Source organism: Camarhynchus parvulus, chromosome 15, assembly GCF_901933205.1.
Source record: "Camarhynchus parvulus chromosome 15, STF_HiC, whole genome shotgun sequence".
Lineage (NCBI taxonomy): Eukaryota > Metazoa > Chordata > Aves > Passeriformes > Thraupidae > Camarhynchus > Camarhynchus parvulus.
In genome coordinates, this window is record NC_044585.1 from 10,404,753 (window position 1) to 10,416,856 (window position 12,104).

At 50.1% G+C, this 12,104-nt stretch overlaps 1 protein-coding gene across 4 annotated transcripts in view; it reads left to right on the forward strand.

Moving 5' to 3' along the window:
- HECTD4 (HECT domain E3 ubiquitin protein ligase 4) overlaps positions 1–11,629 on the forward strand; it is a 66,777-nt gene extending 55,148 nt beyond the window's left edge. For all 4 annotated transcript variants that reach the window (XM_030958597.1, XM_030958599.1, XM_030958598.1 and 1 more), the window contains exons 65-76: positions 221–327; positions 1,124–1,247; positions 2,573–2,763; positions 3,197–3,343; positions 4,268–4,387; positions 4,489–4,644; positions 5,570–5,673; positions 6,439–6,660; positions 7,000–7,166; positions 7,565–7,760; positions 8,020–8,242; positions 9,052–11,629. In XM_030958597.1, the coding sequence (XP_030814457.1) occupies positions 221–327; positions 1,124–1,247; positions 2,573–2,763; positions 3,197–3,343; positions 4,268–4,387; positions 4,489–4,644; positions 5,570–5,673; positions 6,439–6,660; positions 7,000–7,166; positions 7,565–7,760; positions 8,020–8,242; positions 9,052–9,188 (1,894 nt within the window). In that variant the 3' untranslated portion in view covers positions 9,189–11,629. The remainder of the gene's footprint in view (positions 1–220; positions 328–1,123; positions 1,248–2,572; positions 2,764–3,196; positions 3,344–4,267; positions 4,388–4,488; positions 4,645–5,569; positions 5,674–6,438; positions 6,661–6,999; positions 7,167–7,564; positions 7,761–8,019; positions 8,243–9,051) is intronic.
- Positions 11,630–12,104: the final 475 nt, after the last annotated feature.

A 12,104-nucleotide genomic window follows, 5' to 3' on the forward strand; every position in this document is an offset into this window, starting at 1 on the left:
GTGGAGTTGTTGGGATCTATTTATGGAACATTGGAATTGTGTTTATCAGTGTTCTAGCCCAGTGCACTTATTCCAAAACACAGATCAGGTTGGACAGGGTTTGGAGTAATCCATGGCAGGAGTGGGACTGGATGGGCTTTAGGATCCTTCCAAACAATTTTGGGATTCTGTGAACAAATGAAAGAAAACTTTTGATCCTAACACCCACTTTGTCTCTCAGCCGAACAGCCTTAAGTGAGAAGAAACCCACTGTAAAGCCCAAATCTCCTGAGAAGAGCAAACCTGAGGAGAAGGATCCTGAGAAGTCTCCCACTAAGAAACAGGAAGGTGGGAGCTGCAGAGAATTTTTTATAGTTTTATCCTAGAAAAACATTTTTATTGACATGTTTATATGACTTAATGATAGATCTGGTTTGTCTTTATTTCTATCAAGTCTAACTACATTTTTTTAAATTAGTGATTTAAAATGCTGCTTTTATTTGTATCTCTGTGAATCTGGGCCCAGCAGTGTGAGAGCAAACAGTTCTTGCAGCAGAGTGTAGGGCATGTCAATAAACCAGACAGAAAAATTCCTGTGGGATATAGTTCCAAGGCTTTGGTGTAGTGAGGGTTTGGGATATTATGGATTTGAACCAGGTGGGTTTAAATTGTGCTTCTCAATTTATAATGGGAAATTCTTCAGTTAAAAGTGGGAAATTGGATAAAAAAGATGATTGACATAGCTCAGAACTTCTGGAGGAGACAGCACAGCCATGGGGGACAGGGGTTGTGCTCAGAGCTTTAGTCTGGTGGAAGAGTGAACAGACACGAGTTTTGACTGTCCTCTTCCTGGCAGGAAGTGCCAGGTTAGCTGAGAAAAGGGGAATTTCTGCCTCCAGCCAAGTAGTGTTAGAGGGAGGTGTTCCAGAGGAGCAGAGGGGGATTTGAGCCCTTCAGGGGAGTGAGAAGGTGCCATTGGCTGGGGTGGACCTGACCAACTTGTGATAGATGGAACTCCCTGGGAAAGGGTCCGTGGTGAGATGGCACAGCAGGAGGAAGCTGGCAGCAGCCACCTCCTGCTCCTGATGGGGTGAGAACTTCATGGCAAGTCATGAACTCTTTGCTGGTCCACGTTTGGTGGCAGTTCCTGAGGAGAAGTACCTGACTCTGGATGGATTTCACCGGTTCGTGGTGGACCGCTCCAAGCAGGACATCCGGAGCGTGTGGAGAGCCATCCTGTCCTGTGGCTACGACCTGCACTTTGAGAGGTACAGCTTGCAAACCTCTCTGAGGAGGTGATACTCCCTGTGCTCACTTTAAAACACTTGATCCCAAGTGTTCCTAGTCCAGGATGATTTAACACTTCCACCCATGGCTTCAAGGCCTGTAGGGAAATCATTTATTTCCTCAAAATACATTTTGAAAGTCACTTGCTGTCCAAATGCAGGTCCTGATTTCTTGTGCACAGCATGGCCGACAAAATCAGATGCCACATTGTCTTTAGAGCTTCCAAGCTGTATAATAAGTTTCCTGAAGGGAACTGTAACTCCTCTGGTTTCCTCCCCCAGCCAGTGCACTGGGTCATTGTTTAACTGGCAGGATTGTTACTGGGTCAGAAACGCTTTAGAAGAGGGAACTGTTAAACTTCTTAATATTATAGAGGAAGAAAGTCCTTTAAATGAATTCTCCTTATCTGCCTGTGTCAGGCCATAGGCTAATTGCCCCTTATCATCTCCAGAGGAGATAGTGCACTAAAAGTGCTTAATAGGCAGTGCCTTTGTGCCTAATTATTTAATCCCAGTGAGAAGTGGCTGATGAATCAGCTCTTGGCCTCACACTGGGATTCTTGTCATGAAACAGCTCTGCTCAAGGAAAGGGGAGTGAAGAGCAGGGCACCAGCTTCTACTCCAGGTGTGTTGGGATCTCTAGCTTGTTAGAGTGACCCCAAGAAAAGTTGGAAAGTCCCTTTTCCCAGCCCCACGCTTGAAGAAGGAGTCAGGGCTCTTCATTTCTCGGTCTCAAGGTTGTTTATTGTATCTTATCTATAAAATTCTTTCTCCTGTCCAGCTGAGGTCTGTTCAGCAAGACAGTCCAGGCACTCTGCCTGCCCTCAGGGCGGTGTTACCTCTTTATACTAAAAACTGTGTATACAATGTTTACAATTACTTCCCAATACCTATCACCTATGTTAGACAGTGAGCTTCTACTCTAAACCAATCCCAAAGTGCCAACATCACAGCAGAAGATGGAGGCCAAGAAGAAGAAAAGCTGGACACACCCAGATCCCTCCATCTTGCCCCCTGAATCCCCATTCTAAAAACCCCAAAATCTACTTTTTCACCTTGTGATAAATTCACTATCATTCTACTTAATTTGTCATGGCTTGCAGATCTTCATCTAAGGCTGGTAACTTGCTCCACGGGTCATAATCAAAACCACAGGGGCATTTTGGGCTCTGTGCCAGGGTCTCTGAGAGCCCTGGCAGGGGTCTTGGCTACTCAGGACAGCCAGAGGAATGACCCAGGTGTAGTTGTACTCCAGGTGTGGTTGTCCAGCGCCCTGTGAGTGAGCAGCTGTGCCCTGTCCCCTCCAGGTGTGCCTGCATCGACGCCCGGCACGCGCAGAAGGCGTCGCGCAAGTGGAGCCTGGAGATGGACGTGGCGCTGGTGCAGTACATCAACCGCCTGTGCCGCCACCTGGCCATCACCCCCGCTCGCCTGCACCCCCACGAGGTGTACCTGGACCCAGCTGATGCAGCAGACCCCAGGATTTCCTGTCTCCTGAGTATGTGTGGGTGGTTGGCATAGAGGGTTTCTTCGGGGGAAGAGTTGGGAGCGCTCCTGGTGTTCCTTTGGAGGTTGGGGGCTTGGTGGGATGAGGGGAGTGCTGGGTTTGGATCTTCTGTCTCCTTGGGTGGAGCAGGAAATACGTGGTGGGTTCAGCTTGCAGGGGAAGGAAGGCTGAATTTCCACAGATTTTAGTCACTTAAACCCTATTCTAAGCACTTTAGGAGGAAAATTCAGTGATAATGGGAGATTTTGGACTCACACCCAGAGACTGGAGATCCAGGAAGGAACATCAGGGATGCTGTTCCTCCATCATCAGCACAGGGATCAGAGGGGCTGCTTTGTGTGGTTCCTGGACCAAAACTGCTGGGGTTTGCAGGAGGGGGAACAGGGATCTGTTCCTGTCCCTGACTGGGAGTTTCCCTGTGCAGATGTCCCTGTGGAGAGCCTGAGGCTGCGCTTTGCCCTGCTGCAGTCCCTCAACACCACCCTGGAGACCTTCTTCCTGCCCCTGGTGGAGCTGCGCCAGAGTGAGATGTACGGGAACAGCATCGCTGCCCTGCTGCAGGAGGCCAAAGGTCAGCTGGGCACTGGCCACGGGGCACTGACCACAGGGCACTGACCACAGGGCACTGCTGAGGGCACTTCTCTCTTGATTTGCTTTTAAAGAACAGGGGGATTATCCTCGTGACACCACAACCGCAGAGGAAGTTGTTCCATCTTCTGTGTCTGTGGGTCTTTATCCTCTTGGGAGTATCGAGAAATCAAAGCTTTGTTAGTTAACAAGCAGGTCAGATGAAAGTCTCAGGACTTTGCTGTTTGAGCATTTTCTTGCTCTTGCTAATGCTACAAAGTGTATCAGAGTATTTTTACAACTTTCATTAGACACGAAAAAACCCCAAGATTTGGGGCATTACATTGCCCAGTTTTGGTTTCTGAAGAAGATACAGAATTCACCAGAGGTGTCAGTGTGTGAAAGGAGGTTTTTGTATTGGCCCAGCTGGAGAAAAGCACTCCTGAACCAGTGTGGGGGAGTGAGGAATGTTCAGAGATTTCTCTTCACAGAGATATGAGGTATTAAATATATTTTTGGGGCAGTGTCACAGCCCTATTTTTTATCATTTCTTGCCTGTAGCTTTACTGTCAAAACATCTCAGACTGCTGAAATCTCTTTGGCAAAATGTTCCTATTTACAGGGATTGTGATGGAGTTGCTGGGATCTAATTATAGAACATTGGAATTGTGTTCATCAGTATTTCATCTCAGTGCACTTATTCCAAAACATATGAGGAGCAAATAGATGGGACTTGGAGAAACCTGGACTATGGAAGGTGTCCCTGGTGGAACCGGATGAGTGGAATCATGGAAATGATACTGTGAAATATTGTTCTAAAAATTTTTAGATTAGCCAGGTCTTGGAAGGGGAAATTTTTATTCTACCATTGTCCACTGGAGAATTTCAGGGGTAGGTTAACTCTGCTGAAATGTGTTTGTTTCTTCAGGTTTAATCTTTTATGACACAAAAGTCACTGTCATGAACAGAGTGCTCAATGCCACTGTCCAAAGAACCGCTGACCACGCAGCCCCAGAAATCACCCTGGATCCCCTGGAGATCGTTGGAGGTACAGCAAGCACCGATCCTTTCCAACAGCTCAGAGCTGCTTTTCCCCCAGCTCAGCTGATTTGTGAGGCTGGGGGTTCACTTTCCCTTTGTGTTGGACAGGGGAGATCCGTTCCTCGGAGAATTCCTACTTCTGCCAGGCTGCCCGGCAGCTGGGCTGCGTCCCCTCGTCCCAGCTCTGCGTCAAACTGGCCAGCGGGGGCGACCCCACCTACGCCTTCAACATCCGCTTCACCGGGGAGGAGGTGCACGGCACCAGTGAGTGCAGGGCAGGGGACAGGGGAGACAGGGCACCAGGGAGTGGGGACAGGGTGTCCATGGCACCAGGGAGGGGGGACATGGGGATCCATGACACCAAGAAGCGGGGATGGGGGTGCCATGGCACCCGGGAGTAGGGACAGGGCACCAGGGGGTGGGAGCAGAGGCTCCATGGCACCAAGAAGTCGGGACAGAGCTCCATGGCACCAGGGAGTAGGGACAGCAGGTCTGTGGGGACAGGGGCAGCCTCAGTGGCATCCCCCAGGGACAGCCCAGCTCTTCAACACAACCCGCCTTGTGTGGACTTCAAGGAGCAGCATTCCCTTGTGGGTGGAAAAGAATGGGATCCCCCTGGAATGTTTGCACCAGCAGGAGATTGGGTTTGACCATGGGCTGAGGGGATTCAGTTTTGCAGAGCTGTTCCATGGGGTATTTATTGAGGCAGATCCCAAAGAGCAAAGGGATCCCTGCTCTCCAAATCCACGTGGGCTGTACTGGTCCTTGGTGGAGATCCATGGGGGAATGTGGAGCCAGAGAGCCAGAACACACTTCTGACATCACCAGCTCCTGTCACCTGTCTGAGGTGTAAAGGAAGTGAGTGCACAGCTATGAGCTGAGCCAAGGCTCCATGGAATCTTCTCCTGAGCGGAATTATTGTCTTCTGAAGGGCTGTGGTGGTACTGACAGTGTTCATGAGGAGATAAATGTGGCTGTGGCTCAGCAGCTGTGCTGAAGCCTGGAGCATCACCTCCATTGTTGTAGGACAGTCTCATCCATCTCCTAATCCAGCACCAAATCCCATTTGCAGGCCAGCTGGTGGAACAAATATTCCTGCTGTTCTTGGAGTGCTGGAAAGCAAAGCAGCATTTAGGAATTCAGCAGGAACAAAGGAATATTCTCACTGTTTTCCCTCTCTCTTTTGCAGGTGGATCTTTCCGTCACTTCCTTTGGCAAGTGTGTAAAGAGCTCCAGAGCTCCTCCCTCTCCCTGCTCCTGCTGTGCCCCAGCTCTGCTGTCAATAAGAACAAGGTGTGAGATCCCAGTGTCAAAAATGAGGGATTTTTTCTCTTTTTGAATGTTGGGTTAGAACAGGAGTGGCACACATTTAGTCAGAGGTGCAGAGAGAGGTCTCAGATCCATGAAACCAAGCAGATCCCATATCCTGGGAGAACTGGGAGTTGGTGATCCCATGGTGCACCTCTGTGTGCAGCAAAATGGAACAGAATTTTTATTCTGTGGCCTTACTCCAGGAGTGTCACCAGAAAGGTCTGCCACCTTGCCAGGAGAATAAGATGCTCCATCCATGCTATTTAGTGTCTCACTTTGTGCAGTAGCTGTTCTCTAGAAACAAGATAAAGCTGGTGGTCCAAAGAATTCTCAGTAATTCCTTCCTGGGAATATTTTTAGGGTAGGAAACAGCTCAGTTCCCTCAGCTTAAGACCAGCTGTGTAGCAAACCTGGCTCTGCAAATCCTGGCTCAGAAACATCCCACAACTGAAAGACTGGGATATCAAACTGATGTAACAAGTTCAGAAAATGCTGTGAGTGTTGATCAACAGCTTGGCAAAATAGGAACAAACCAAAATGGGGTTGGTTGGATCAGGAAGTGATAAGATAAGGTGCTAGCAGTGTGTAAAATGCAGGGACTCCTGCTGTGCTGGAGCAGATCCTTTGATATCCAACTCTACATTTCCTGACTGGAGCAGGATGGATGCACTGGCACAGCCTGCTCACAGCAGCCCCTCAGGTGTGGGCAGCTGCTCAGTGCTGCTCTGGGTGCTGTTTCCTCCACAGGGGAAGTACATCCTGACCCCCAGCCCCATCACCTATGCCGAGGAGCAGCTGTTCCATTTCTTCGGGCAGCTCCTGGGCATTGCCATCCGAGCCGATGTTCCTCTGCCCCTGGACCTCCTGCCCTCCTTCTGGAAGACCTTGGTGGGAGAGCCCCTGGATCCCGACGTGGATCTGCAGGAAGCTGACATCCTCACCTACAACTACGTCAAAAAGTTTGAAAATGTAGGTTCCTTTTCCCTCTTCCCTCCTTTTCCTCGGGATTCCCCCATGGCACAAATGTGCCTGCCCTCACTGGTGGCTGCCAGGTGGTTTTTGTGGAAACAGGGTTGGGAGTTGGGTTGATTCCTCTTGGATGCAGGATTTCACATCCTGTTGCCTTGGAGAAGTTCCCCACACTCCCAGGCATGGTGGAATTCCGGCTTCTGAAATATTGGAATTGCTAAACCAGGCCAGAACCCCCAAAGCAGAATTTTGCTGTTGGAGTGAGTCCCCATTGTGGGGACACCTGTGACAAGGCACTGCCATGCTGGTGACCAGGTCCTTGTCCTTGTTCTGTGACAGATCAGTGACGAGACGGAGCTGGAAGCTCTGTGTGCCGAAATCGCCTCCCAGCACCTGGCCATGGAGAGCCCCGACTGCCCCAACAAACCCTGCTGCAAATTCACCTACCTGAGCCTCACTGGGGAGGAGGTGGAGCTGTGCCCCAGGGGCAGGCACATCCCTGTGGGGTAAGGAGCAGCCTTCCAGGCAGGATGTGGCACAGAAGATCTCTGGAATTGTTCTCCAAGCACAGCCTCTCCAGAGGTGCTTTTGTAACAAGTTGGAATGATCTGGGAAAGCTTTGCTTTGTGGGAAATTGGCAGAACTTGGGATCAGTGGTGCTGTTTGGCTCTGTAAGGGACAGAGGAGCAGGGCTGGTCCCAGTTGTGAGGGATGGGCAGGTGGGAGGGGAGGAGGAAGTGGAGGACAGCAGAATTAACTGGGAAGCATCGGAATGCCATGTATTGCTAATTCGGGATTGTTCCAGATCAGGATCTCTCCATAAAACCCTTCCCTGTGTAGCAGAGGTGGGGCTCGAGGGCTCTCCCAGGAGTTCCTCCCTTAGCCCAAGTCTCTGCCCCTGCAGGTGGGAGAACAAGGACGTGTACGCGGCTGCCATCCGGAGCCTGCGGATGCGGGAGCTGCAGACCCCGGAGTGCATGACAGCAGTGAGGGCAGGGCTGGGCTCCATCATCCCCCTGCAGCTCCTGACCACGCTCACCCCCCTGGAGATGGAGCTGAGGACCTGTGGCCTTCCCTACATCAACCTGGAATTCCTCAAGGTGCTTTGGCCACACTCCTGTGGCACACAGAGGGGGATCCTCCCGGGGAAGGTGGAAGGGGAGAATCTTCTGGTTTTGGTTCCTCAGCCAGGACATCCTTGGGGAGCTGCTTTGCCCCCAGGGAAGTTTATTAAGATTTCATTTGATTCAGGAAATAGTAGGGTGGGGTTTGTGCAGAGAGGAGTAAGAGTTTGAACTGGGGAAATTTCCTGAAGGGAGAGGGGTGAGCAGCAGTGGACATGTGTCCCTGTCCCCTCAGGCACACACCATGTACCAGGTGGGACTGATGGAGACCGACCAGCACATCGAGTTCTTCTGGAGCGCCCTGGAGATGTTCACGCAGGAGGAGCTCTGCAAGTTCATCAAGTTTGCCTGTAACCAGGAGAGGATCCCCTTCACCTGTCCCTGCAAGGACGGCGGCCCCGACACCGCCCACGTCCCCCCCTACCCCATGAAAATCGCCCCCCCCGACGGCGCCGCAGGTACGGAACCCAGGGAAAGGAGGGAAAGGAGCTGCTGCTGCTCCCAGCTCTGTGCCCCCCTTTAATGAACAGTGAAAAAGGAGGGGCAGGTGGTTATGGGGGTAAATCAGGAGAGAATTGGGGTTCAAATGATGTAAAGCTAAAATTTCACATAGAAATTGAACTGCGTCCAGTGGGGAGTTCCCTGACCATGGTGGGAGGGTGGAACTGGATGAACTTTAAGGTCCCTTCCAACCCAAACTGTTCTGGGATTCCACCATTAAAACTCTGCCCTGTAGAGATGCAGAGACACTTTGCTATTTATCTGAAATTAAACTATTGGGAAAATACTGGCATGAGGCCTGATGGGAGAATCACAGAAACATTTATGATTCAAAAGCTCCCCAAGAGGCAGGGATAGGATTTTTTTCACAGGGGTCTTAGGATGAGGGAAGAGATGAGGATCTGACTCCATGTTTCAGAAGGCTTGATTTGTTATTTTATGATATATATTATATTAAAACTATACTAAAAGAATAGAAGAAAGGATTTCATCAGAAGGCTAGCTAAGAATAGAAAAAGAAAGAATAATAACAAAGGCTCTGTCCAAGCCAGCTGACTGTGATTGGCCATTAATTAGAAACAACCACATGAGACCAATCACAGATGCACCTGTTGCATTCCACAGCAGCAGATAACCATTGTTTACATTTTGCTCTTGAGGCCTCTCAGCTTCTCAGGAGGAAAAATCCTAAGGAAAGCATTTTTCATACAAGATGTCTGTGCCAGCGTTGGGCTGGGTGTGACCCCTGGCGGTGGCTGTCGCGCAGGTTCCCCGGATTCGCGGTACATCCGAGTGGAGACGTGCATGTTCATGATCAAGCTGCCCCAGTACTCCTCGCTGGACATCATGCTGGAGAAGCTGCGCTACGCCATCCACTACCGCGAGGACCCGCTCAGCGGCTGAGCACGAGCAGGGAATGCCTGGAGGTGACTCCGTGACTCTGCCCAGTGGAACCCCTTCAGTTCCCATCCAGCACCTCCCCTGGGATGAGCTGGGGGTTAATTTATTTCCTGAACCTTCGTTCCCATTACAGTAATTCCCGGAAGACTTCCATTTTGTATTCGTAGACTTTGTGGTGGACTGGTTCTTTTGCTGCCTTGTTTGTGGAATATTTGTAGGATAGTTTAGTAAAGACCGGTTTGTGTATAATTTAATTTGGGGGAAAAAACCTTTCCACCTGTACATTTCTAATTTTGTAATCCACAATGATCTGCCCCGTGCAAACACCACTGGCAGGGAGGGCATTCCGAGGCCGGGAGCCCTCGGAGGGGAAGGCTCATGGATCGCTCTCCCTGAGAGGTTTTTGAGTACAAAAATGCCAGGTTTGGCTGTGGGGAGGGAATCGCTGCATAGGCATGATTTGTGGCACTTGCTCGAGGTTTGAAGCAGAACTTTGCTGCCAAACTGCTTTTCCACCTTTCCACCACTTTCCTTGAAATTTTTCTAAACTCTGACCAAGCACATGGGGGCTGCCACAGGGAACTGGGGGGTTCAGCTCAACACTTTTGGGAAAATTTCCAATAGAACAGTGAAAGGGTTGTGATTCCATTGGGTTCCTGCCCTAGATGTTCTTGAATGTCTGTTTTGCTTAGCAACAAAATAATTTATTGTAATTAAAATACGAGCAGAACAAAACAGCTTCTCTCCAAAGGGTGTAAGGTACCACAGTCCATCCCAAAAATCCCTGACTTTATCCCATTTCCCAGCGAGCTCTCAGAACAACCAGGGGGTGCTCAAACACCTGGAACTCGGTTTTGTACTCAAAAATCTTTGATCCAAGAGCAAATTATCCTAAAAACCTCTGACACCCGGCAGAAGGACGAAGCTCCTGTTCTCTGTGGAAAGCTGGGAGGCAGCTGAGGAGCAGGAACAACTCCACCTTTCCCTGGTGTTCTGTGGAATGTTTGGATGGTTCAGAGCAGCCCCTCCACAGGTGTCTCATCCCTCAGCAGGATTTCTGGGACACTCCAGCTCTGCTGATCCCTCGGATCCTGAGTTCTGAGGAAGAGACCATCCCGGAATCCGTCGGTGCTGTCCGTGAGCCGAGTGCCGGCGTGGAGCCGCCCGGGAGGCTCTGGCTGAGGTGACCGAAGCTCCAGCTCGGTGTCCCCTGGCTCCAGAACAGCTCCTGGGAATCCCAGATGTATTTATTGTACATTATTGTGAATAGTGGGAATGCTGAGTGCGTGGGATGCGGGAGAGGCACTGTGAGTTCGGGATGGGTGTCCTTGTTCTTCCGTGAGCGAGTGGGAATGGGAATGTGTGTGCAGCACTCGTAGGTAGTCGTTGGCATCCGGAGTCTCCCAAGCCCGTGGTTAGGAAGCTGTTACCCTCCACAATGCATATTGCCCTGTCCAGGGAACAGATCCGTGTAGGAAGAATATTTACTCTTGAATCTCGTCCATTTCCTGGTAGAAGCATTTATGTAGCTCAGAAACCACTCGGAGCAAGCGGGAACACCTGGAGTTTACAAAGACCAAGGGAAAAGGAAGCCGAAGGGGCGGCTCGGAGCCGGTTTGTTCCCAGACAGGAAAGGTGGGGAGCACTGGCTGGATTCCATGGCAGAGCTGTGGCCCTGGGCTGGGCTCTCCCTGGGCTTTCTTGGGGTCCAACCCCGAAATGCTGAGGGGCCATCCCGGAGGGCTCCGTGTGCCAGCGGTTCCCAAGGCTCCAGTTCCAACTGTGAGTAAGAAACTGCTGCTGCTGTGTGTGTGCTCCTTGGGGAAGCACATCCGAGTGGAGCACACCTGCACCCGGCCCCGGGCGTGTGCTGGAACGTTACTTGATCCGTATTTATTACAGTTAATTATTTATGATTACAAATAACGAACTTCTCGTCGCTGCCGTTTGCACCTGGGGGTGTAAATGAAGCTTCTTCTACAGGACAAATGTCACACCAATAACCAACTTCCATCGACTTTGGTTTGTTCTGGAGAACAGGATGAGCCCCACAAGTGGAATTGTGGGAGTTTTTTGGTTTGTTTTTTTTTTTTAAAATACCATGCTCCTGGGAAGGAAGTGCTGCAGCACCTCAGCTGTGGCTCAAATGGCCTTTTAATTAAAGCTTTTCTAATCATCCTTAATTCCTCGTGCTTTAAATGAACTTGACATTGTCTGTACTAGGCTTGTTTGTCGAAGCAAAGATTGGTTTGTGATGATGATTATTATTTTTTTTAATATATATTCATTCAGAATGTAAAATTATACTAAACAATGGAAAAACTCTGGAGCTGGGTATTAGTTCTAGCTTGGTGTGTGTCCATCTCGGTTCCATACACGGCATTAACCTGTAAGTGCTCTTGGCCATCGAGTGTACACCTGCATAAAGGAGATTCTTAACATCCCTGGAGGTGTTTGTGTCCTTCTTTGGGGTGCAGGGAATGGGATCTGCTGCTGGAGCTGCCTGAGGCACAGGAGGAGAAGGGGCAGAAAGGGAACTGCAGCTTCTCTGTTGGAATCCCACTTCTGTGGGATCTCTATGTGTACTCGGAGCAGGATGGAGGTCAGGATTCTGTACCAAAGGGAAGCAGGGCCACTGCTGGGGTTGTTCCTCTGGGATGTTCCTTGTGCCTGAGGCACAGCACAGGCTCTGCTACCTCAGTCATTAATTATTTGTCATACTTAATGATTCCTGACCCACAGCATCCCGTTATCCATCCCAAATGTCAGGGACCAGCTCCCATTCCCTGATCGTCCCACAGCCTTTCTCCCCAGCAATGGGAAGAGCAGAGGTTTGGTGTCCCCCTGTTTTTAAATACTTTTATTCTTCTTTTCTTGTCTAAATAAGCACATTTGGTGGGAGCATCTGTAAAATGTCTT